The 25744-nt window shown below is 42.1% G+C and overlaps 4 protein-coding genes across 12 annotated transcripts in view; 1 reads left to right on the plus strand and 3 right to left on the minus strand.

Moving 5' to 3' along the window:
* Positions 1–10063, minus strand: part of LOC124224811 (PDZ and LIM domain protein Zasp) — a 32699-nt gene extending 22636 nt beyond the window's left edge. The window contains exon 1 of the mRNA XM_069138176.1: positions 9526–10063. Coding sequence (XP_068994277.1) covers positions 9526–9630 — 105 coding nt within the window. The 5' untranslated portion in view covers positions 9631–10063. The remainder of the gene's footprint in view (positions 1–9525) is intronic.
* Positions 1566–23572, plus strand: TrpRS-m (Tryptophanyl-tRNA synthetase, mitochondrial). Of its 6 annotated transcripts, none has more exons than XM_069138108.1 (8): positions 1566–1581; positions 10853–10996; positions 21007–21872; positions 22015–22179; positions 22270–22532; positions 22713–22834; positions 22933–23203; positions 23285–23572. In XM_069138108.1, the coding sequence occupies exons 3-8, from the start codon at positions 21591–21593 to the stop codon at positions 23520–23522; spliced, it is 1341 nt and encodes a 446-aa protein (XP_068994209.1). In that variant the 5' UTR covers positions 1566–1581; positions 10853–10996; positions 21007–21590; the 3' UTR covers positions 23523–23572. The 6 variants fall into 6 exon arrangements, with proteins under 6 accessions (XP_068994209.1, XP_046492536.1, XP_046492538.1 ...); XM_046636580.2 differs by lacking the exon at positions 1566–1581 and adding an exon at positions 8614–8690; XM_046636582.2 differs by lacking the exon at positions 1566–1581 and adding an exon at positions 8829–9056 and having other exon boundaries at positions 22360–22532.
* Positions 13017–20796, minus strand: LOC124224151 (titin-like). Of its 4 annotated transcripts, none has more exons than XM_069138103.1 (11): positions 20617–20793; positions 19954–20064; positions 19452–19603; positions 19272–19338; positions 18895–19151; positions 18507–18801; positions 15424–16261; positions 15247–15305; positions 14064–14227; positions 13594–13756; positions 13017–13320 (listed from the first exon to the last, which is right to left on the minus strand). In XM_069138103.1, the coding sequence occupies exons 2-11, from the start codon at positions 20050–20052 to the stop codon at positions 13255–13257; spliced, it is 2160 nt and encodes a 719-aa protein (XP_068994204.1). In that variant the 5' UTR covers positions 20053–20064; positions 20617–20793; the 3' UTR covers positions 13017–13254. The 4 variants fall into 4 exon arrangements, 3 of the variants coding, with proteins under 3 accessions (XP_068994204.1, XP_068994205.1, XP_068994206.1); XM_069138104.1 differs by lacking the exon at positions 20617–20793 and having other exon boundaries at positions 15424–15753; positions 15820–16261; positions 19954–20533; XM_069138105.1 differs by lacking the exon at positions 19954–20064.
* LOC124224387 (reticulon-4-interacting protein 1, mitochondrial) lies at positions 23529–25686 on the minus strand. The gene is made up of 6 exons (XM_046636590.2): positions 25185–25686; positions 24870–25102; positions 24538–24747; positions 24208–24320; positions 23836–24103; positions 23529–23776 (listed from the first exon to the last, which is right to left on the minus strand). Exons 1-6 carry the CDS (start codon positions 25441–25443, stop codon positions 23669–23671), a joined length of 1191 nt encoding a protein of 396 aa, XP_046492546.1. The 5' UTR covers positions 25444–25686; the 3' UTR covers positions 23529–23668.
* Positions 25687–25744: the final 58 nt, after the last annotated feature.

The raw sequence follows: 25744 nt of genomic DNA on the forward strand, positions 1-25744 counted from the left end.
CGAGTCAGCGTTTATTCAACGCAGTTGTAACAACTGGTATGACGATTTTATTTGTCGCAAAGTCCGTAGATACAATTGCATGTAGTCGAATACGGCTGCAGTGACGCTTGATTCCGTAACGGTGTAGATGAATCAGAAGCTCGACAAATTATCACCGATCATTCGTCATTGAGCTTCCAGGAAGCCTCCGACGATTTTCTCTGGTCGAAATATTTCTCCAATATTAACACTGCGATAAGAACCGAGGAGAAAGATGCGACTATCCACGTGTAAAGCACAGCGTGTGACTAACGCTCAGGTACAAAGGTCCGACGATAAATTCCAGGTCTACGCACATGGGTAGCGCAGTCTATTACCATATATATTATATTTTCATTTGATTCCACCGTGATAAAGACGGGGACTCTCACTGTTCGTCCGCGTGATCATCCGCCTTCCGCTGTACACCTTGGTACAAACATGTCTACCTAATTGCGTCGAACGATCGTCTCCGTCCGTTGTTCAGAATTATTTCTTTCCTGCTCGTTGTTTTTCAGGTCATCGCCTCGTGCAGGTCGAGGAGCCAAATGCCCGGAGATAAGATTTATTTACTCGTGTAGGTGTTTCCTGTACCTTTCCGTAGGTATATAATTGTATAGACATTTATAGCCCTGATTTGCCTCTCTGCTTGTCTACCTTCGCTTCGCATTTTCGAAAAAAAATACCAGCTCTCTTTGCGGACCGTATTCCTACGCGTACTGTGCAAACGGATCACTGGGAACGATCGATCGTTCGCGTATAGGTTCCTCTCTACCGGTTCCTCGCCTGAATCATTGACGCTCGATCTCACAGCCGCGGACTTGAGCCTGTCGGATGTTGCCTGGCACAGGTCGTAGCCTCCGAGGTCAAGGTGATCGGTGATCTCATCTTATTATTGCACTTCAATGAACAACATTCCATCGACAAATGTCTCTCGTTGTGGTTACGATTTATCTGCTCGGTTGATCGTTTATGTGTTCATTCACGAGAGTGCGGGGAGTTGCAGCTTGACCTGAAGTATGCGATGAGCGAAGACGTCTGGTTCTAAACGATACTCTTAGATCAGAGAACGAAAGGCGTATTCGCATAAAAAAGAAGAAAGAAACGGGTAATTAAGTATTCCTCATTGTTTTTACCGCGACGAATTCCAACGCAGTTTTGCAAATTCCATCCTTCCGAGTGTAACACTGTTAGTATTATAATACTATAATACTGTATAGATTTACTAGTTCTTTCAATTCCAAGTTTGCGTTTTTGCTGAATCACATTGCCGAGAGCGTCTTCTGCTCCAACTAAAAACCTGCGAAACTCGCGCCGTAGTCATAGAAATCTGAAAAAACCATTCACTTATACCCTGATTCTTGACCAACGTTTCGTTGCGCGGAACGGTGCAGTTTGTTAAACTTTTTCATTTTTCTACTTAAAACAGTGATTCATGCAGTGTAGGAGCTCTAAGTTGACACAGCGAAGCATGCCGGCGGCGCCGACGTCGAGCGTCGAGAGGTACTCTCTGGTGATCGGTGACCTCATCTTCCGCCCGATGAGCGTCGACTATCTCGCTGCGTACGTTTTATCCTGACGAATAATAATAATAACATCAACAGGAATAATAATAACAACAGTGACAAAGGATGACTGCGGGTTTCGGGGGGCGGATGTGACGCGTAGGAATGTGGTTTAGCTGTTAGACAGGACGGCGCGTTGGGAGATAAGAAATTTTGCAAAAAATGCGAACAGCCCCCTGTCCCAACCTCTCGAGCGCCGGTGTTACTCGCCCACATCGCGCGATATACATATTCTTTGTCTCGCTCGCGATGTCTTTTCTTTTCTTTTCCTTTCTTTCCTACCAAATACCTAATTGTACGAAGACGCCCGTTCTGCCGCGTTCTTTGTACTTGTAAGCCAAGGTGCGAAATACCTCGGGTCAATGTTTTGCTTTGATAACTAACTAAATCCTCGATCCCTGAGGCGGAATTCCTAGGAAGTTTCGATAGATGTTGATCTTTATAGATATCTACTCGTGGTCTATACCTGGCTGACAATCTCACTGCGGAATTTCTTCTCGGCAGATGTGGTCACGTATATGTGTATAATGTATATGCATATGTATACGTATAATACATAGCGTTAACCTACGTGCGACGCGAAACCTCTGATAACGCACCCTGACGTTGAATCAACATTGCAAAATACTATCCTTTGTCTCGGAAAAAAATATATTCGCACGTTTTTCTTTACGACGGCTGTACCATTATACAGACCTGTAAGAGAATTCCGCTTCGTTATAAGGTCGATGGACAAAAAGAGCCTACAATGCTTCTCACAATCGGAATATTATGCCGGCAGTTATTGTCTTCATCAACGGCGCTGAGATCGAGGTACATGGGACACGCGAGTTCAATGTGAGTCGAGCGTGACCGGAATTCACGAGGTGTTACCAGAAGTTTTAATATCCACCAGTTACACCGTCGTTTAATGATGAATAATTAATCGGTGCAGGAACGAAGAATCTTCCCAACAACTTGAGCTGCCGTATCATTTTCTTCTTTCGCATGTTACAGACGTTGCGTGAGACGAGCGTTTGATTTTTTTTTTTTTTTGTCGAAAGGCTTCCGTCTTTCCGACAGATCGAAAGGTTCACGGTTCAATCTCAAAGAGTGCAAGGTTTAAGGTATCGCGTTACAACTCGGGCGCCTGGATTCTAATCTTCTGATTTCCCCGTGTAGATAGAAAGGCAAACTCGGCAATAAAATTCGCGGGTACGGAGCCAGTTGGCATATTTCCCACACCTGTCAGTCGATCCGGCGAATTTCGATGGGCGCGGAGCACGCGTGCCGCATCGTTTTTGGCGCGTGCAGATCGGGGGGACGATCGGTCGGGAATTTGGCGATTCTCAGTTGACCAGGGAATCGTTAGTCCGTTCCTTCGTTTTCTTTTTTTCTTCTCATTTACCAGCTGGAAATACACCAGTGTGGTAACGGTCGAAAGAAAAGGCGAGACACGCGCTCGAGCAAGCGAATCCCACGAGTCGGAGGAAATATACACTGATTTCAAAATGGCGGACGAAATAAAAGCGATATTTTTATATCCGCGAGAGTAAGCTTTGTCGGCCGGCACCAGGCCTTCGTTGCCTCTATTAATACCAGCCACCGCGGCGAGGCGAGCCGGGGTTGCAACAGCGGACGGCCTCAACGAAGATCTCGAAGGAAGGGGCAGCCCCGGCGACAGGGGCGGAAAAAAGTGGCGAAAACCCCGGTGCGGAGATCCGGCTGACAGAAGTCTCAACGTTTTACCAGGACTCGTAACAATATTATTACCCCCGAATCACGGATGTCATCTCGTTCCGTGTCCAAACGATATCGCGTAAACTTCCAGGGTATAAATGCTCGGGAATTAAATATTTACACATGCCGTGCGTAGGTTGACGAACGAATTCTCCGATTGATTTTTTTACAGAACGAACTGTATTATATCAGGCGTGAAAGAAATGGACCGTTGGTTCCAACCTTTTTTCACACTCCGTAGCTACGTTTGGAAAAAAAGACACGTTGGATGTACTCGTTGGACGGCGAGGATTGAAAGGGACAATGTTCCTCCTTGAAACACCTTGAGAATCAGGCTCAACGAACGGCTGCAGGTGAAGGCGCGGTGAATGCGGTCCGTAGACTGCAGCCAGACGACAACGACGATCGGAGCAAATGAGACGTAAACTAATTGATCTCCGTCCGGCCACTGATTTAGCCTGATACCAATACGAGTCGGCCCGTTACAAATCGGTGTAAAACTTTTCAAGAGCGTTGCTCGTTACTCCGATGTAACCGAAAGCGGGTCCCGGCGAGCAGGCCTTGACCAGACGAGTAACGACCAATCAAGAACGGTTCCCTCCGATGACCGGCTATAAATCCGTCCGATCCATTCGTCTTCGAATTCGCCGTTCCTCTCGCGGGATGCAATGCAGCTTCGTCCGCGAGCACGGTCGTTTGTCTTTTCCCTGGTACATGGCACCATTAGCCGCGGGACTCGAAACTTGAGTCGTGTTTCTGCCAAGCCAATGGAGTCCTCGCTTTACGTTATCCCTCGGAGGCAGAGAGGGTGCAGATTAATGGAAGGAAGTCTTCCTTCGGGTAAGTGGAATACCGGTACCGTAGCATGGATCCTCGGAATGCAGCCACGATGATCCTGTCATTTTTCTGTAGATATGTACTTGACATAATAAACATCTACTTATCCATCTATCTACCTATCTATCTATCTATCTGTCCGACGGTCAGTCTCTCATATTCACGTCATCCCAATTAAGGTGCCTTTTAGCCATCCTTAACGGAGGTCGGAGGAAGAAGTCGCGACGATCGAATATCCTGTTTCACTGCACGCTCTCGTCAGCTGGTGACAACCCTGGGTCCCGGGCCAAGACGAGAAGGTTACGCCACTGGCACGTTATGTTGGGTTCTCTTCGTCGAAGTCGGTGGTGGTATATTCGTACCGTGTGCACTCGAAGCTCACGCAATCTTCCGATCGCGCGGCTGCCTACGCAAAGGCCTCCGTTCTGACCGTTCGCCAACACGCCCACGCACCTCACCTCTTCTAGGTGCAAAAACATGTACGACCGCGAATTCGAGAGCTAGGACGACGCGTTCAACGCGACGAACGCCCTTCGTTTCCCTGCTTTTTATCCCCCCTTTTGTTTTTCGACATTACGTCGCGTACGTTACGACGCACGTATCTCAAGGTGCCGTGTTGTAAGACGTATTATGTATCTACGTCGACGTCCGCATGTAAGCTCCGGTGACGTCAGACGTGCCCCCGTAGACTCGACGTAGACGTTATCACCTCGTCGTCTTCGCGCCGCGCCGGTTTGACTCCGTTACGTACTGAAATGTTGTAAAATCTTTTTCGCTTTTTCCATCTCTCCTTACGGGCAATCGTTTGTATTCGCAGATATGCAGGGACGTGATTTTCGCTCGGATCTGATAATCACTACGCCGTTGCATCGGTTCGAATTATCTTTTCTAGATCGAAAGTCACGTTCCTGCGAACGGACGTTGTATGGGAAGACGTAATTTGTACACGTCAAATGGAAAAAAATGAGAGAAAAAAGAAATGCACGAAATCATAATTGACGTTATCTCGTCATTGCATTTCAATCGGAGCCGCGGTTCAACGTCGATGACGTAACTGCTGGTTTGGTTCTACTTCCGTCTAGAGATATGCAATGTATACGGGTTATACGTATTAAAGTTCAAGGACAGTCTCTCCGTTTAAATGTCGAAATTCCAAACCTAGGGTCGCGGACCGCCACTCTACAGGGGCCGAATTAATTCATGACATCGTACCGATAGTTTCGACCTTCCAAGTATACCGCGCGTCAATTTTCTATGCCAAAATCTCACGCTGTACCGCTGTTAGAAACGCGATGATCGTAAAAACCGTCGTATTATATAGTAGGACGCGACCCTGTACAAAAGCATGACGGTCGGCGGAATTTCGCAAATTTCACACTTCTCAAGCATGCAAGTATGCCTCGACGATTGCGGTTTCGTATTTCCTTGGCTCCGAGCAAACGCTTACGACGATGACGGTGCAGCGGTGCAACGTAGACGTTACATAAATTTCACAATAATATAACGAGAACAGCGAGCAACAAGTTATCTTTGAAGATGACTCGGAATTCTTCGCTCACTTGCATATCGTGCACTCCTTGTGAACATGAGTCCTCTTTTCAGGGACTGCTTGATATACACGGACGATAATTGAGCAACTTGCAATTCGATGTATTCCGCTGTCGTTCGTCCCAACCAACTTTCGTTCGGTTTCTCTTTCTCTGTCATCGACGATTCTTTAATCTCCGATACTTGTCGTCCCATTACAGCTCACATCTGGCTAAGGTTTCACCCTGAACAAAAACGGGCCATTTGAGAATTTTTCCTTCCTGGAAGGATTTAAATAACGTTCCGTGTGACAATGTTCGTAGACACAGGCGTGAATACGTACAAGTCAAATATATGAAGCTTTCGGTGTAAATTTTACTTTTTTCACTGTCACATAACACGGGGGTCGTGAGTCGTCGCGTAGCTCAGTCGTAGGAATAGAAAAAAGACAAGTTAAAGAGCCGTCTGGTGTGGGCTTGGATCCAGTCAGAATCTCATTCCATTGCTACTTGTATGTGGAACAGTAGTTTACGGTTACGGAGATGAGTTTCGTGTTTTTAATAACTTAAAAATATCCGGCACGAGGGAATAATTTGGTCAAGTTTATTACCGTTTATAGGTCGTAAACAATTTCTACATATACCTATGGATACATCGATTTCTTCTTCAATACGCGCACGCCGCAGGGGAGAAAAGTCAGTCAACCTAAAAACATTGGCACTTTCAATAATTCTCGAAATATCTATGAGTTGCTGTTCGTTCGATCGAAGCTTGCTAAAATTACAGCGCTAAATCTGACCGTCCTTTCGACATTCGAGTAATCTTGAATAGATGCTTTGGGCGATTTATGCGCAAGTTTGGAACTGGAATTGCGAATAATCTAATTGAGAGTTTCCCCTATAATCGATTTAGGTCTACTTTCATAAAAGAATTATACACTAATTAGTAGCGACAACGGTATGGCTGTAAATTGTCCGACGTTCCAACCACGAAGGTTATTCTAATAGAGAAAAAAACAAGTAAAATTACCGTGTAAATTATACGTTATCGTTACGTGACGATATCGGTGGCACTGAAAATGCCAGAATACTTACGCGGGTGCGAGTGGGCATTACATTTTTAACTGCATGAACATTTTTTCTTCCTTATTCCTTTCATTTTCACGGTTCTCATGATTCTGACAGTGACTGAAACGGACGCCTTACAAGAGCCGTTCTGTCCCAATGTATGACATAACTCATGGTCAATTAGGGACACGTATCGTTACAATGCGATAGTCCTATCGTACAGCTGTATTGATACGTGAATTTATAGCTTACAGACCGCGATTAATTGTGGAAACTTGAGATCAATCTGCGTCGGAGAAAATAAGACACGTGTATGAGAAGGGCCGACGGCACTTGAGATGGTTGAAAAGGGGTCATCGAAGGGTAATTTGTGGCGTCGTTCGAAAGAATTGACTGAAAAACTACGCGTGAAGATGCGTGTTTATTCATTGTAAGAATAGCACATCGTGCAACATTAATAGCCATGGAATTGATACAATTTCACTCACGAATCGTACCACTGCCCCCCAAAATAGCGTCGGGCTGAAATTGTGTCAGGTTAAATACACTTCACGAGCAAAGCGACGAGTGTTTAAACGGTCCGCCTGTGTAACTGCCACCTGCGACGAGACACGTTTAATTATTACCAAGTTTTCGTCGGAGCGAATGAAGTTTTGTCAAAACTATTCGTTTCCATATCGCTGGACCGTTTCAATTTTAGACACATCGGGTGTATCTGAATTTATTTTTATAGTGTCTTCAAACAGGAAACTCGAGGGCGATCGTCTCCCGTTTGGCGTCGCGGCGCGTCGCGGCGTCTCCTTGGTACAGTGGTGATATGCGTTTCGCAAAGGCACCTTCTCAAAATAGCCATTAGCCCGCCTAAACAATTTCACTCATATTACATCTCGCGAATTTTTTTCCTGCCGCAATCGCTCTGCGCGTTCATCCAAAAATCGCGAAACGTAAAATACCGCGATTACATTTTCCTTGGACTGAACGCAGATTATTTAAAATATTCCAAATCGTCAGCGAAATATCTTTCAAACTCTCTGTTGTATTCTAATGTCAGAGAGTCGAATTAAGCGCCGTGTTCCAAGTCACGTCCGTCCAGCCAATGCAGGCAATGGATATACCTAACTAATCGCTTAGATTTCGTTAGTGCATCACGACCGCGTAACTTGAACCCCTACGAGTATTTGGAGTAGAAGCTGTCGCAACGGCTGGTCCGCTCATCTGAAATTTGTCGCGATATCATTTTCGCCTTTCTCTAATTGCGTTATATACCTTCAGCAAGTACCTGGTTTTTCTGCAATTCAATGGCGAAGCACTGTTTTGGTAAAACATGGAAGTAGTTTAATCTCATCAAATTGAACCTAAGCTCGTCTAATCTGATATACCTAATACAATTCCCTCATTATAATTGGCGGTTGTGAATCAATGAGCCGGTTGTTCAGCGAGAGCATGTCGTACATAACGTGCTCAAAGGCGACTGTTTACCAAATGGCATAGTCATTCTTTGTTTAAATATTTTTACTCGGATAGAATTAGTCATGCATGATTCCGATCTCACTGCATCAGTGAGACAACCACCCACCTTCGAGAATACAGAAATATTTTTACAACTCTAATCACAACGCCGCCTTTATTGTAACATGTATATACTTGCAACTGACCGTTAAAATAATTCATACGAATCGCGAAAATATATATGAAGCTTGTAAGAAAGGCACGTATATGTTTGTTGTACGCGAGTGCTAGTGACAATGAATGTCGGGCTGGTTTCCACACGCCGATATAATTGCTTAGATAATTTGGCACGAGCACGAGTTGAAAAGGAAGAGTATAAAAACAAAAATTGAAGAAAAAACAACTAAGTAAAAGATAACAGTTGGCAACGAATTGTGTTATTCAAAGTATACAAAAATGTTGGCATTATTTTGCAATTGCGCAACCGCTCGTTACACTTATAACATTGGTATGCATAATAATGTTGAACATCTTATTTCGGTTATGCCCGCGGTATAATTTTGTCAAATTTATTGATAAACACCTAGGGATGACGAACGGTGCAGATACCTATAGTGAAGCGGAACGTCGGTTCTTGAAATGCCTGCACCGCGGTTTCTGGCGCGCGATATAAATGAAGCAACGCGTATCACGTTACACAAAATCGCTCTTGAAACCCTTGTGTATATATTTATCCGAGCCACGCAACGGATTTGCGATATTATAAACAATGAATGAACGGTGGAATGCGTTAGTTGGATTCAATACTGCGATCAGCAGGTGACGAAATATGCTCTGTCATGAACTTCGAACAATTCTCTATCCATGTTTCAAGGTGACTTGTATACATATGTATACATTTATCGGACTTTACCGATTCAAGATATTCTATTGCCCGGGGGCGATTTACCGGACTATATCAGTAATGTGATTTCAAACTTATTTATAGCAGTGGAATTGAACTTTGAATTTTATGCAATCGTCAGTCGTCTATCAACTTGCAACAATTACATTCGATTCTCTGCTCATAAAACTGTGAACAATATTTCATCCGTTGTATGCAACTTGAAGTCAACGCGTTGCAATTATTTCACGACGATCGTCGATAGTCGTGAAAAAAGAAAAGCGACAATACTCGTGTCATGTCGGTGTATATACTCAAAAGGCAAAGAAATCGTTGAATATTTGAATTCGAACTAATTGTAAAGCTGAAGATATATGTATAGTGGATAGTACTGCGTACCGATTTCCAGCAAAACTATGCGCGATAATTATTGAACGGAAAAGCAATAAAGAAGACTAACCTTCTGAACGACGAGAGGTGTTCCAAAATCCTTGCCACCTTGAAGTCGGAAGCCCCAAGGTGAATTGTCAAACCTGGATAACTTGACGCTGATTAGCTGCGCCATCACTCAAACTTTTTAAATAACAAATTCCAATTGGTGATTAAAATTTGTGAGAGTAATTCAAACAATCAACGAAAGAAAACTTGCGCCAAACGAGCATAAGCAAAAAAAAAAAAAAAAACCCTATCAACCGATAATCCGACAAGTACTGTTTATACTTGTTTAAATGCAACGCGCGTTTTCAAATAAAATCTTAGAATTAGTTTATTATAACTTTACGTTTTTACCGACAATCAACTTTCTTCCTTTACGTTATATGTGCGAAATGTGATTCGTGGGACGCGAAGTTGGTAACGAAACGATCGGGAGTGACTGTCTAAGCACCGCGACGATGTTCTCGAGGAACGCGAAAACCGGAGTAAACTCTGGTCACTCGGGCAGGAGCTCTTTCCATGCTCTCCAAACCGGCGACTCTGGCGCGCATGCGTCGTGCCGCACGAAGAGATTCTACCGGGATCTACTGGGATCGGGTCGGCGAGCAGCCGGCGTTGGCATTCTCAGCATTTCCCTCCAGCTCTCCTTTGCGCTTTGGCTATCCGATGCCCGCAGCTCCTCGTCGAATCTACGCCGAGCCGACGTATAGACTTAATTGTTAATTGATAGCCACCGTAAAATTCCGCTCATTCGCGGTATCACTGGCTCAGGAATTTCCCGCTGATTGCTACGTCGACGAGTCTATGTTGTATCCGTTAAACGAAAAAGCCGAGAACTCGACACGACTGCGATTGTACGCCTTCCCCAGAATGCGTAAAATCGAAGTCTTTGCACATGTATAAATGTATAATCACGTTTTACGGTCAAGCTTTCAACGTGCGCTAACGATTACGAGACATTGTGCTGCTTCGGGAGTTTTATGATTTAACTCAACGGCTTTACATTGGAGAAAATGAGATCATTCCACAGTTGCCACGACCAACCTGGTTCCGCAGCGTTCAGCCGCACGGAAGCCGCAACGCGGTTCGTTTACTTCCGCTGCGTGACGTTGCTGCAGGAGATCTCCGGAATATTTCCTCAGACGTATTTCTGGGAAATTGTGCGAAGCCAGCACGCCTCCCGTATCTTTGGCATATCAATTGCCATCGAGAGCGAGACGAGTCGTAGTCTTTATTTCACTAGCTGCTCGGCTGCTGCTGCATTTCCCCTTCTCCAGGACCGCTGCAACGGTCACGAGAATGCGAACTAGTTCGTGAATCATTCTTAACACGTTTTGCATGAATTGTTGCAGGTACGAGGGGCCAGCCCTGGTTCTAATATCCTCGACTCAAAATGACCAGGAGACCACCACGCAACGGTTCTGAGCTAGTCAGCGATAGTGAGTCAACGCTTTCGCTGCACCGTCGCCTGTCTTTCGGAACTTGGACCTACGCAGGTATGCTAAATGATTGCGAATTACAATCCCGATGACTCGTTCCGCGGCATTGGAAATTTACTTTGTTCTATACATACTTGTCGCTATATGCGCACCGGTAATTCATGACGAACGTCACCGCAGATCGGTACGATGTGATATCGCACGTCTAATCGGTTTTAGGTATAATAACTCGATGATTAAGTTCAACGAACAGGTATGCTAATTCCAAGACGAAATCGGCGGCTAACGAAATGATGTAGCTTTTTGATAAAAACAACTTTGATCAATCGCTAATCGTCGGTAGTTATTTCAACCACAAAATCAGTCAAATTTCTCAATTATAAATATCGATTTCGTTAACGTCGCAATAAGGACACCGCATCATTCATTCACGAAACCCAATTGGTCTCTGTGTGTGTTGACGATCGATCGTCGACTAAGAGATTTCCGAGGTTTCTTTTAGAGGTTGCGTAAAAATAGCGGCTCCGTCTTCGAGTCATTGATACACACATTCGCTAAGAAAAAGGAAATTCTGAACAACATTAACGCCTCGGAACAACGAATACAAATTATTTTCCAGCTGCGCCGTATTTGCGCATAATATTCCGCGGTTCGAAGAAACTCACCGTGTTGAATGTATGGTTGAAGAACGCCAACAATTGATTGTACCTAGCACAGATTATGCGCGAAATACCCAATTCGACGTTGGAATCGAATCGTCGTCGTTGCCCATTACTGAATCGAATGGATCAAGAATGATCGCGCAGTTCAGGCATCTGCATGGAGGGATGCATGTATGCGTGACCGGTAATAGGATTAAAATATTTCTTGGGTTCAGATTTCGAAGTACGTGAGACGAGTCTGAGATATGGGGAACACGGGGCGGTCGCGACGAGAAACTCATTATCGGCAGACAGTAGTAGTCATTAACCCCGGGGAGTTTCTGTCTAAATATATCGCGTCAAAATCAACAGCTCTTGCACGCGTGTCTTGTATACGTGACCGCAGGATATTACCCATGGTTGCGTAGGAAGCAGCGGATAATATACGAACTGAATGAACTTCTGGCTGTCGTGTCAATCTGATGCAGTGACGGACCTTACTTTTCACCACATTCCATAGATAATCCGGTTTACACTACGGTTTATTAACGGCTAAGCTGCGGATGAGGAGAGGCTCCGGTGCTCGTTGGAAATAAGGGCTGACTTGGCGACGCGGTGCAGCTTGGAATTGTAGAGTTTAAATTTAGTCGTTTTTACGGACGAGCTACAGCATCGACCGAACTACTCCTATCAATGCAGCTCGTATAGGTGCACAGCTTCATAGAGAGAGAGAGAGAGAGAGAGAGAGAGAGAGAGAGAGTTTGGCATTATTACACGATCTGAGCCGACTGCAGGCGCTGTTAAAAATAGGACTTTTTCTATGTGCTCAAATTCGCAGTCGATAGCTAAGAAGACTTGATGCAACAATGCAAGTCCATGTAAATCGGTAAGTAAAACAGTGGCGAATTTTTACTCACGTTTAGGAGAGTTCGTTACTTCGGTTGCATTTTTTTCTACTCCTGCGTCGCTAATAACGCTTGCGAGTGAAGAGAGAGACAGGAAAAAGGAATCGTGTATCGAAACGATCTAACGTTTTTCCGTGACTTGCGGTTCGAGTCCGGAAAATTGCGGTTCGACGTAACCCAGCTGCACACTTTATAGTACGGAGACTCGTGTATTTCAGGAGATACGTAACGCCACTTTTAAAATCTACATTTCAATTGAGAAAATGGAAATCAGTTTTTTTTTTAACCGATGACGGTTGATTATCTGACGACGAGCAAGGAAATTACAAATACAGCGACTGGCGGAGAGTCTTAAAACATTTTATCCAATCAGCAGGCCTGCGGTATTTTCAATTTCACGCTTTATGCAGCAAAACGTAAGCTTTTATAGAACGAAATAACGAACACTTCGGAAAAAACCTTGACGTAAAGTTATTAAAATGGTACAGGGTACATAATATTATTACATACGTATAGGTTGTTTTATTTTTCAATTTCTTATCTTGAGAAAATCAAAATATTCCTAGCAATAAATATTATACAATAAATGATTTTATCATACAGTAAGTTTGATTACTCTCGAGTTTAGTTTACATTTTATTTAATTTATTTTTTCTTATCTGGTAAATTCTTACTCGAAACAAGCGACTCGGCCACTTACTTGCTGTAATTTATTATATTCGCATGGTTAAAATTCTATTTATTATATTATAGTATTATGCGTAAAAATTTAATTATCGGTGATCGTTGTGCGCTCGGTAGTTTGATCCTCTATAACACTGGGAGTTGGTGATTTCTGCAACGGATAAGAATACGCTTGTAAAACCTTGCAATATCTGTACACAATACATAACGCGACTCTTGACGTTGGCTAAAAAATAGCGTTCTAATAAATAATAACACTATCTAAAAAACCCGCGTTCCCAGCATACCGATGCTCGACATTCCAGGATGTGTACCAAGCGAGGATGCAGAAGACAAGAAAAACCGGGTGACAGGTGGCATGGCGCCGCGATTCGGAAAATAAAGAAAGAATAATTAAACGCAAAAGGAGAAATAATGCACTTACGACTCGTTCGAGGATATCTTCCGCCGCGATAACCTTGGCTGGTCGAACCGGGATCCCCTTTTGCGGTTCTGCCTCCATCTTGTGGATCATTTTATAAGCCGAGGAATTCATCAGGTGGTCGTAGTTCGGCAGATTTGTTTTCTCGTATTTTTTGAAATTTATCCTGAAAACAGATCGACGGTTGGTTGAGAGAAAAATAGCCACCGATGCCGAGGAAGTTGACCCAGTGCAGTTTTTAGCTGCCCCACAGCGTTCGTATTCCGTAGGCAAAATTTTGCTGGATCACGTTGCCTCCGGTTTTAGGTTCGCGAAATACCACCGTGTGATTGCAAATATGTCTATTATTCATACGTCACATACACTTACACGAAACTGCCGGGGCTGTGCTCGTTTTCGGCAGATGTAGAGGACAAAAATACTGTTATATCATCGTCATACTCATACACATCGCCTATCTTTAAATAGCTCACCCAAGCGCTCTGCCGTTTAGAACTTCGGCTTGGGAAGATAAAACCTCGGCGATCATTTCGTCATTGAAAAAGTCATTCGGACACCTCCATCTCCTCCCGTAGGTTAGCTCGACCTGCTTAGCCTGGGGCCAGAGGTCTTTCGAGTGTTTTCTCCCCTGTTTTTGCTGAAATCAATATAATCGTCGATTCAACATGCTGCAATTTCATCAATCGTCGCTTCTTCGGGGAAGAGTAAACGTTGGGTAATACATTATTTACTTGGCGAACCGGCGTGCCTCATTCTCAGTATTAGTTTATTCCTTCACGCCTCAGGCAGGACAAGACAGAGAGGTTTAGGGCTTTTGCACGTGACAGTACTGATCAATTCACACTGGATTCGCAATTCATGAGACACTGGTGGCCCAGCGTACATATCTTATTCACAATCTATGCAGGTGACACGTTTCCTCAACACAACACGAGATCCGCTAGTTACGTACGACGATTAACATACGTGAAATATCGCACTCGTTTTTCTGCACGTGCAACAAGAATACGAAATTTTGATCGAATCGGTGGTTATTCTAGAGTATGGTGACGTGAACGTGCAAGACAGGGAAAGAAAAAACATTTTGTTAGATACCACGGACGTAACGGAAGTAAAGCTAACATCGTAGATGGTTCGAATCGGTGCCATACGGCTTACGTTGTTACATTGAATAAAAGGCTGGGGCATTCCGGCGTATTCAATCTGACAGCAGAGTGATTCACGGTAATTGTCAGTCGGATTTGAAATCTTTACCAAACAAGGTTTCTCTCTCTTTCCATTCCGCTGAGGAGAGATTCCAGTAAAAACTAGCTTATTGCCTTTGGAATGATAAGAAACCGGCGGCTGGGTTCAACTTCGGTCAGATTCGAAGTCAGTCTGAATTGAATGAATGAACCGAGACCTTGGACCCTTACGAATAAATCATCACACTATCGGTCCGTGTATTTTATCAGTAGGGAGAGTCCACGGTTGAGGATTTTTATCAACATTTAAGAGCATCGTACGTACATAATGAAATCGGTAAAGTGCAACGATCTGGATTCGGATGAAAGATTGATTCTTATTAAAATCGGTACATTCACGCGTGAACAAGGTGAGAGACAATGGAACAGAGGAAATTCTGGGACAAACATCCTTCCACGTATAATAATATACCTGTAACTCTTGTATGAGTTGATCTTTTGGCGACAAGTTCGGGTCTGGTTTAAAGCTCCCTATAATACATTCAGTAAACATTGTTTAACTTGCTATTTTGGTATTCGTGACTGCGTGGGTACAGTCATGTATCACATATATGTATTCAGTTTGACGATTGCAACGAAATATACTCACTGTCGGATAACGCTGGACTTGCATCTCTCGATCTTATAATCTGCGTCTCGTAGGATATGACAAATTTCTTTACCCTATCGTCCTTCACCTCTATCTCTTCTGCAGGCTCGACTATCTTTGGAACGTCGTCAGCTTCGCACGGTGCTGCACTAGGCTTCTCATCGCCGTGACTTTGATCTTCGTCTCTATTTTCCTCGACTCCATTCTCCCTTATGTCATCCACGATTTCTTCGTAGTGATGCTCTTCGTCGATCATCAAACTTTGTTCGTCCTCCACCTGTTCCGAGTAGTCTCCCTCGGTTATTTCCTTGGTCACTTCGGAATTTTGCTCTAAAATAAACAGACATTGGTCACCGACAGTGCGGACTCGAAACAAGTCGTCAATTGGGCCTGTACCTGATACCAGACGACTGCTACTCAGGCTGTCCTTACTCACTCCGCTGAGCTCCATTATTTTGTACAGTTGTTCCGAAACGATTCTTAAATGTGTTTCTATCTCGCTCGGCAATTGCTTAAGAGCGAGTAGTTGGCTCTGAACGCTTTCCAATTGCTTTTCGAGATTCAGCTCCGTGGTCACCAGCTCTTTCATCTTTTCTTTGTCGAATTTGGGCACAGATATCTGTTCAATACTTATCTCTGATTCGCGAGTTTCGCAAGTTATTTCTTCGGTTCGAACAGAATCTTGCTCGCCGCAATCGCCCCATTCAACAACCTCGGTAACTTCTTCGATAACTTCCGTCATCCCGTCAGCCTTTGATCCTGGTCTCGATAATTCTTCTTCGGAATTACAGACTGGGGGTTCTGGTGTTGCCGTTGGCGTTGGCGCAGGTGTGGTCTTCTAAAGTTGGAGAAGAAAAATCGTGAACTTATTTTTGATCTACAAGTGTCCGTGAAAAGTACTTGACAATTGCCGTATGATGGAATGTTATTTCGAAACATCACCTTGGTCAAAATGATCGTCTGTTTACTGAAGCGAATAACAGAATAAATTACACCGCAAATTACTCGTACTTTCACACGAACACTTTTCACAGTCTGAAGGATGCTGAGGATGATATTGCATTTAAATGAGTTTCTACACACTACGATTTTACCGGCAAGGTTATAATTTAGTGAACTCTTTTTTGATATTCTCCAGATATGAGTTTCATTTATTATTTTTCATAACTCGAACCTATCCCACATGCAGACTCTGATGCATCAAACCAATCATATCATTCCAGTTGACCGTGTGTATTTCCATATAGATGTTCTGTCCTGCCGTCGAACTAACAATAAATGATAAATGAAATACGATGCTAGTTCATGAACATGCCGTAAATAATATTCTTGACAATACTACACTAAAGTCAATCCTGAAGCAGTAAATTTGATGAATGATTGCATATTATAAATCGTCCTACGAGGTAGCAAGTAACGAATGATCTTCACTTATGTATGATTTAGCATCCGTTATACATCACCACCGTTCGATGAATGACACCTATATTTCAGTCTGAACAGAAGTTTTGAGTATATTAATAAGTATATCATATGCGTGGTAGTGAAACGTGATCAATGCGCCGATATATTTTCTCCGGTAATAAATATACTTGTCACCTTTCAAAGGGGCAACTGCAGTCACAATTCGTTCGCAAGTTATTAAAACTGATGGTTGAGTGAACTCGGTGTACGTATGTACGAAACGATAACCGATGTAAAACAATCTCCTGATCTTTCAAGCACTGAAGAAACACCGACACCGACGTTTGAAAGTTATTTGTACGCGTAAATTAAGCAGACCATCGATGCACACAGTATCAGAGCGTAGGCGAACAACTTCGTAAAATTAATTCCAATATTATTCGTCACACCTTCGAACAATACCGTTGGCACGAAAGAGAGCCTGCGCCCTGAACTCGACTCGTCATATCGAGACTCGATTTTTTCCGAACAAATACGTTTGGTTCTTTCCGAAACTCCGATCACTTCATCTTCTGTCAGTTTGCCATTCGCGTTTTTATCGAATATTGTATTTCAATTAAACGACATCTTTCCGTTTAAAGTTATTTCATTTCTATCTCTAGTCTTTTATCGCCTCCTAGTCTTTTTGTGGAATATTTCGATGAAAGTTAAGCTTTTCTTTGAGGAAATGCATTTCGTTTTAATCGCGTTATGGCTGGCCATTGGAACACCGATCTTACATGATTTCGAAAGAATACAGCATAACCAGGGTTTCGCACTTTTGAAATTGCGCGTTAACAGACTTTGTAGCTGTGGTTTCATTTTGACAAACACATCGTAAGCTTTCCAACGAACTGACTTTGTACAAATTTTAACCCTTTTTCGGAATTATCACTTTTATGATTCAAATTTTTACCATTTTTTGTGGCCCTGATACTTCCCCTACGAAAAATATTATCAATTAATGAGATGTATTTCCTCACTAGACCGAATTTGAAATTATTATCGATTTTCAATTTTTGCAGGTAACAAACTTTGAAGTATAATTTTTGCCTACGAACGATTCGATATTATTTACAATAATTTTTTTTACCATACTAATCCAAGTGTTCTGTCGGTTCATATAATTTATAATATAATGTCTTACAAAAAAAATTTTCGGCTTGCGCAATCCTTTCCACGGCTCCGATGTTGGTTTGAACTCATCCTAAAACCTGATTCGCTAAAACCCTAACGTGATTTAACAAAGTGTCGTTTTTATCAAGATATTTCTTGAAATACCGATCTTTCCAGTAAATTCTAGTTTTTCTATTCGTCTTCAATGGTATTATCAGTACTCTGTTCACCAAGGTGGCCCAGTCTTTGCCCTTAAAAATGCTATTCTCGAATTGTCGACTTCTAAAATACAATTTTTCCACCTTCCGATTAGCACGGTGTGGCTTCGCACGTGAATCATCCCGAAATGGACTACGATTCCAAAAAACCGGCCGAAATATGACAGATTCTTCGTAATTACTACGAAGTCTCTTCGAAAAAATGGAGTTTCTGAGGATTTCACCCCGCGAAGTTTCATCTAACGTCGAACTCTCGGGATTTTCCAGCCTCGCGAGCGTCGATTGGCTCTCGATATACATCGTTACCTGGGACGGCGGCTCCGGCGAAGGAATCGGGCCAAGAAGCCCTTTTTCTGTGAGCCGTTCGATGAAGCTCTTCTTCTTCTGCTTCTGGATCACGACGCGATATTGCTCGCCCTTCGGCTGTTCCGCTTCTGTCTTAGGCCGAGGCGGGGGTCGTTGAGGTTTCTGAAGGAAAGTTGTCGAGCGTTTCAGCTCCTGAACCTGGGGAGGGTCCGCCGTCTCGATTTTTTGGAGCTCCTCCAGGACTTTAGACTCTTTCAGCAGCGCGGCTCGGGGTCTGAGCTTTTTGAAATTTACTCTGGAAATGCAGTACCAGGGATTAAATAGGCGGTCATTTTTTCGTCCGAGGACGGAAACTGGAAGTAGAAAATATTCAGGATTCCAGTCTTACCCGAGAACCCCTTGTTCCGGCAACAATTCTTCCTCCTCGAGGATCAGTAGAGCTATTTCTTCGTCTGTTAAATTCTTATTAGTCACAACCTCGCTGTTTGCGTCCATAGGCTTGCTCATGAGTGCTTCTTCGTCAGGATCCACAACTTTCTCCGGACTTTCGGACATTCGTTCAGATTCCGTAAATTCGGTCGTGCAAGGTTCAGGTACGGATTCTTCTGGCACTTCCGGAGAATAGACGGGTTTTAGTTCCTCAAGCTAAGATTTGGATAAAAATGTTCAAACATTTCCTACGAACGAACTGCGTCTAGTGTGTCTTATTCTGTCTCGAAAAAATCGACAAAATGTTTATCAAAAAAAAAAAAAAACAGCACTCACAGGAATATTATAGGGAACGATGTTTTCCTGTTGAATGGCTTCTATGACTTTCTCACTGTCTTCACTCCTGCAACAGATGGAAATAATTTATGTCTGCGGGTGAATTTGCATAATCCGATAATCTCGCGCCGCGAACAGTGATAAATTATCTAGAAATCGAGAGCTGGGCTAGGATGTTACCTGAGAACACTCAAGACAAAGTTGTTTCCCGCTAATACCAAAGCTTCCTGGGCCCTTCCGTGAGTGTAACTGCTGATAGGCTGATCATTCAATCTGACAACAATATCACCTACTCGAAGTCCCATGCACTCCGCGAGGCTGCCTTCCGTTACCTGTGAATTAAAAATATGATGTAACTTTTACCGAGGGCCAGTTATTTATTGTGCCGTGACACAAATATTCATTTGGTACATTGGGTTAAAATTTGGAAGCTCGCCTTGAACCGGATACCGCAAGGACGCTTTCAAGCTCAAACATTGCAGTATCTAATTATTGATGGAAGTTTGATTAGCTATGCCAAGAACTGATCTGTTCTGTTCGGAATTGACAATTGTAATGAATTTTTTTTAGTAATTCATTGTGAGAAAAATGAACAATTTTTACATTTCTGTTTGAAATACGATGGGGGTATGTAATCATGATTTGCGAATGAGGTTATTGGTGAAATGATGAAAATACGTACTCTAATGACTGTTAATGGTTGCGGGAAGTCACTGCCACCCGCTAGACGAAAGCCCCATGGTGTGTTGTCGAACTTTGTGAACTTAATGTCAATCGCCATTTTACTCTACATCTAAAAAAGCACAGGCAGACATTCTATTACTAAACTATCTATGACATAGTATAAAAAAACCACAAATCAAGCATTACGTAACGGTTAGCCACTGCAGTCTATGAGAAATCGCATTATATATCGCTGTTCCGTAATCCATTCAAACTAACGAACAGAGGCTTCCTCTACGTATCACAAATTTGATTTAAATAACGACGACATAAACTGCACAAATCTGAAAATCGACAAGTGGAGCAGCACCCGGGAGAATTTAAAAAGGAAAGATCGTTGGCTTCTTGTTATTTAAAAATTCACGTGGTACACTTTTTCTTCAGTCCGTTCTAGCCCGCGTCCAAGTAATCACCCAGTCAAGGATGATTAATCTCATACGTGGTAATTATTCCTACAACGGAGAAGAGACCCGTAGCGATGAGTTAGTCATTCGGTGATCTTTCGATACCTGACGAATCTGTGTTACGAATGCGGAAGTGACGACGCAGTCGCGGTCTAGGTTCGCGAGTATAACGAGTAAAAGTTTTGATGACGTGAATAAATATTGGTCATGATACTTGCCAGCGAAAGGAACGGGGATTGACCTGTAGCTCGCGGCACTCAGTGCACCATTTGGCAAAGTTTGCAGCTCACCAAATGGAATGGAATAAAGTACCGATTGCTCGTCTCTGCGGTTGCGTTATAGAGGCTCTCGGTGAAACGGTGTCAGTACAAGCTTTGCCAAAGCCCCAAAGGCAATCAATCGCTCGCCACAAATACCCACCCACCCGCGGGTCCCCGACTGCAGCTGATCGATTTAGATCAAGCTTCGATTTCATTACTCCTTTACTAACGGGCCGGAGTACATCGGGCGTAGACGTACTAAACACGGATCATTGTTACGCTTCTTACCTATGCTCGTAACGCTAGGATATTAACACGTTACACCACGAGGAATATTTCCCATTCCAGAAACAGCTGATGATCTGTATAGAGGGTACTTGCACATTTTATTAGGCGAAATAAAATATTGCCTGGTTTGAAATGTGAAAATTAATGTTGATCCCGGTTCAGAAGACCCCGAGAGAAGGCTTTGCGCCTCTGAAGAATTACAAATTTCAACCTAATTATGACAACACTGAACGTTTCAAATTCAGAAATTTGTTTTACTATTTTGTAACTCACATTAATATGTATCAAAGTTAACTACAATTTATAACTCAATCAGATTCTATGCTTAACTTTAATAACTTTATTTGTGACTTAGTCATAAGATTTTCAAGCTCATTTATATGCATTGTGTTTTTATAGAATTTCCTCCGAAAGGCACGAGATTTAAGAAAATCAAATTATGGACAAAGTTAAAAATTTATTGATTCGCCGCTTATTATTATTGACTGATAATTATCTTTATCTAGTACTTCTGTAATATTATAGTGTGATCTCCAGAATACAGTTACACTGCTGATTTTAATTACACGTTACTTTTATTAGTAAATATTCTTCAAAATTAGGTACCAGATAAATTTAATTTGCGTCCACAAAAATGATTTGTGATGGTCGGAGAATCGTTTTCGGCTTTACTGGTAACTCTAGATCATTTTATCAGTCGGTGGTTTAAAGACCTGTGTCCGGCCGTCGCAGCAGAAGCTTTTGCGCGAAACTCAAATGCATTTTCGCAGACAGAACTAACCTATAACGTAGAATTTTCTGCTATTCTTACAATTTGCAGACTATTAAGGATGTTTAAAACTCTCAGCTGCAGTAAAAAATTGTCCGGAAATCTGAGGGTATTAGCACTGAATAAACCCACAGGAAAGAGATGTTCCAGTAAAAAGGTTTGGCATAAAGATATATAGGTTATGTACTTTACTTCTGTGAGTAGATACATATAATATATGGATATTTTTTCTCTTGCTACGATTGTTAACTTCCAATAATTGCAATAAATCCTCAAATGTGATGACAGACAAATTTTAGGCAGCACCCAATTACCTACCGAGGATATTTTCTGGTATTCAACCTACCGGTGACGTTCATTTGGGAAATTATTTAGGTGCGATACAAAAATGGGTTGAACTTCAAAACTCTAATCAGGATGTCATTTACAGTATTGTGGATATGCATTCCATTACTTTGCCACAGGTTTGTATAATTATTGCCCACATTTTTATGCCAATATTTTATAAAGACAAATAATCGCGAATTCTAACCAAGACGTATTTACGTTTTCAGGATCCAAAAGCATTAAAGCAAAACATTCTAAACATTACTGCGACATTATTGGCATGTGGAATTGATCCCGATAAAAGCATTTTGTTTCAGCAATCTACAGTTTCTATGCATACTGAGCTTTGCTGGATTCTCAGTTGCTTGACCACTATGCCACGTCTAGCACACCTGCCTCAGTTCAAAGAAAAAAGTGCGACAGTAAAAGACGTTCCTCTCGGGTTGTATATTTATCCTGTCTTACAGGCAGCTGATATTTTGCTATACAAGTAATTACTCCACACATGCAAACCGATTTTTCTACAAAATTTTTCTGATGGATACTTCAAATGGCAATATTGTGCAAGGACTATGATATATTAGTGGAATTCTATTGCGACACAGTTTTTTTCAAGATAATTATTATTTTTTTTCAAGTACTGATCGGCTAAGAGTCAATAATATTCTAGGTCAACACATGTACCAGTTGGAGAAGACCAACTACAGCATTTACAATTGGCTCAACATTTAGCAAAACTGTTTAATGGAAAATTCGGAGAGACATTTCCAATACCTCATTCAATGATCAATGGTTAGTTCATAAGTTCACGCAGTAAATACCAGATGTAAAGGTATGGTGTTACAATATATTTTTTCTCTGTATTGTTCGCAAGATTAATATTATTTCAGATGACAGCAGTTGTAGAATAAGATCCTTGAGAGATCCGACAAAGAAAATGTCAAAATCTGATCCTGATCCCAAGAGCCGATTACAATTAACGGATGAGCCGGAGGTTCTTTTAAACAAAGTTAAAAAGGCAATAACGGATTTCACCTCTGAAGTTACTTACGCAGTAGACGAAAGACCTGGTGTCTCAAATCTTATCACCATTCATTCTTTGTTGAGTGGAAAAACACATGATGAAATTTGCAGAGAAGCCCAAGGTCTTGATACCGGAAGGTATGTCAATGTCATTAAAATATATTTGAAGGGCTCCTGAGGTTTATTGTTATTGAATAAAACAAAACAAATTTGTTTCAGGTACAAACTGGTTGTTGCAGATGTTGTTATAGAAAAATTAACTCCTATTCGTGAACGTTTACTTGAACTCGAAAGAGAGCCTCAGTACTTGGAAGAAGTTTTAAGAAAAGGTGGTGAGAAAGCAACAGATATCGCCTGTGATTGTTGGCATGAAGTTAGAGATAAAGTTGGGTTGAGTAATAACGTATTGTCGAGCGCGAGTAAACGGGAATTAGGGAAACTGCAAAGTAGCCTGTAAGTCTGCAGAAAAACTGTTTATTGTAAATAAAATATAATTAATTATTTATACCTGGAGTAGGATACATTATTCTTAAACACACTCATCTACATTAGAGCTCGCAGAAGACTGCACGAATGTTTATTATAAAAGTTTACTCCCAACTTCTACTTCATATCAATTACGATTTTGCCACGTAGATGGCCTTTATCTACTCTTTCATAAGCTTGAGGTAACTCGGAAAATGGATAAACCTTTTCAACCACAGGTACAATCTGAAAAAAATACGTATTATTGAAAATCACCTTCAGTCAAAGAGATCTCCTGTATGTACCTTTTTTTTTTCTACGAAGTTTTGAATCATATTAATCCCCTTCTGAGATGGAACGAAAAATCCCCACTTCACTGAAGTCTTATCTTTGAAAAAAGGAACATTGTCTTTGATCACATCTCCTATATTTTTTACTGATCCACCTATCACACCGAAGTCATCAAAATTCTTCAACATTGGCGAGTTCAAAGTTATGTACGTGTTGTAAGAATAGCCTTTAGCTCGGACCGTGTCTATTCCTTGTTTACAGCAGTCCAAAATAATGTCATATCTGAAATAACAGTCGTACTTAAGCTGTGTGATCGAATTTCTGCATTTTCTACACATTTGCGTTAAGCACGCTAATGATTTTTCACTATCTCGATAATTACGTACGGCCCTTCTTCAGCGATTTTGGTATCGGCACACTGGTCATTATAATCAATGACCACGTGGGCTCCAAGTTGTTCTACCAGTTCTACCGCGTCAGTGCTACACGTTGCCACTACCTGAATTCAAAAATAATGTTCAATTCTTTTGGGGTAGTATAATTCTGTCAAAAGATGGTGTCGTCCGATATGCTAGATCCCAGTTTCACAGCAATTCTGTCAAAACCTTTTACCTTCCTGTACTATTACAGTGTTCCTGACGTTTTTCTCTTCTCAAGTTGAACTTATCTCTGAAGCATTCTAAAGATATGCTTTCACAGCATTGATATTTACAAACCTGCATATTCCAGGCTTTCAACAGTTGAATAGCTAAGGTACCGACACCACCAGATGCACCGAGAACAAGGATCCTCTTATTCTGATATGTTGGTATATTAACTTTGCATGACAAGCCTCCCGTTATCCATAACGCAGACCACGCAGTGAGTCCTGCATACAAAATACTGGAGGCTTCAGTATACGATAAATTTTGTGGCCGTGGATTAACCTAATAAAATAATTTATCAGTTCATGTCATTGATGGTAAATTGATTCATCAATTACAGAGAGAGTTATACACTTAAATAATGTCAAATTCTTTGAGATCAGTTTTATTTCAAAATTATTTACCAATTTACTATCCACAACAACGTATTCGGCGTGGCATCCCTGTTCTTCGAGGGGAACAACTCCCCACACTTCTTCACCAAGTTTTAATCTGTCTCCGACATCGAGCCCTTTTGATACAACGACTCCACAAAAATCTCTCCCTAATGTCAAGGGAAATTCTATCTGTCCATCGAAGTCGAGTTTCATAGCTTTTATCTTACGCAGTGCATTGAAAATGGTTGCGCCGAAGCCTCCTACAAGAAGGAGTAGGCATGTAATCGTACTCGTAAGAATACTTTCGAACCTCACAAATGACCGGTTTCGTGAATTACGTACGGGACATGGAAATATCAATGGGATTGATGCTGCTCGCTTCAACCTTTATCAATACGTCCCCGGGTTTTCGTATTATCGGTATTCTGACTTCGGATAATTTGAGATCTGACAAACCCCCGTAGGAGTGTATCTGCCAGGCTTGCATTTTTGTCTCACCATTCTCTTTATACCTTCTTGACAGTTGTGATAAACAACGTATTCGCGAACACCGAACTACTGGCCTCGCACCTATCGTCGTTATTCGCAAGACAAACATCATTTATCGATGACTTTTCGGAAATAACAGTAACAGCCAACTTGAAGGGTACCTCCGACAGTTGTTAGGTTAGGTTCACAAAAACATCGACTGGATCGAAAAAAGTACGCGTCGTGCTATAACTATTTATTTTACCTATGTCTATACATTACGACGCCGGGTAAAAATATTATGCCCCTGTTTTTCAATGATGTTAAAAATTCGATAAGTAGCATGTACAAATTTTGATTTTTAATCTAGCTCGACAGAGCATAGCGTCATCCCTCGCCGGCTTGGAGAACTGACAATGAGAAGTGTTGAAATT

The sequence above is a fragment of the Neodiprion pinetum genome, chromosome 1, assembly GCF_021155775.2.
Source record: "Neodiprion pinetum isolate iyNeoPine1 chromosome 1, iyNeoPine1.2, whole genome shotgun sequence".
Lineage (NCBI taxonomy): Eukaryota > Metazoa > Arthropoda > Insecta > Hymenoptera > Diprionidae > Neodiprion > Neodiprion pinetum.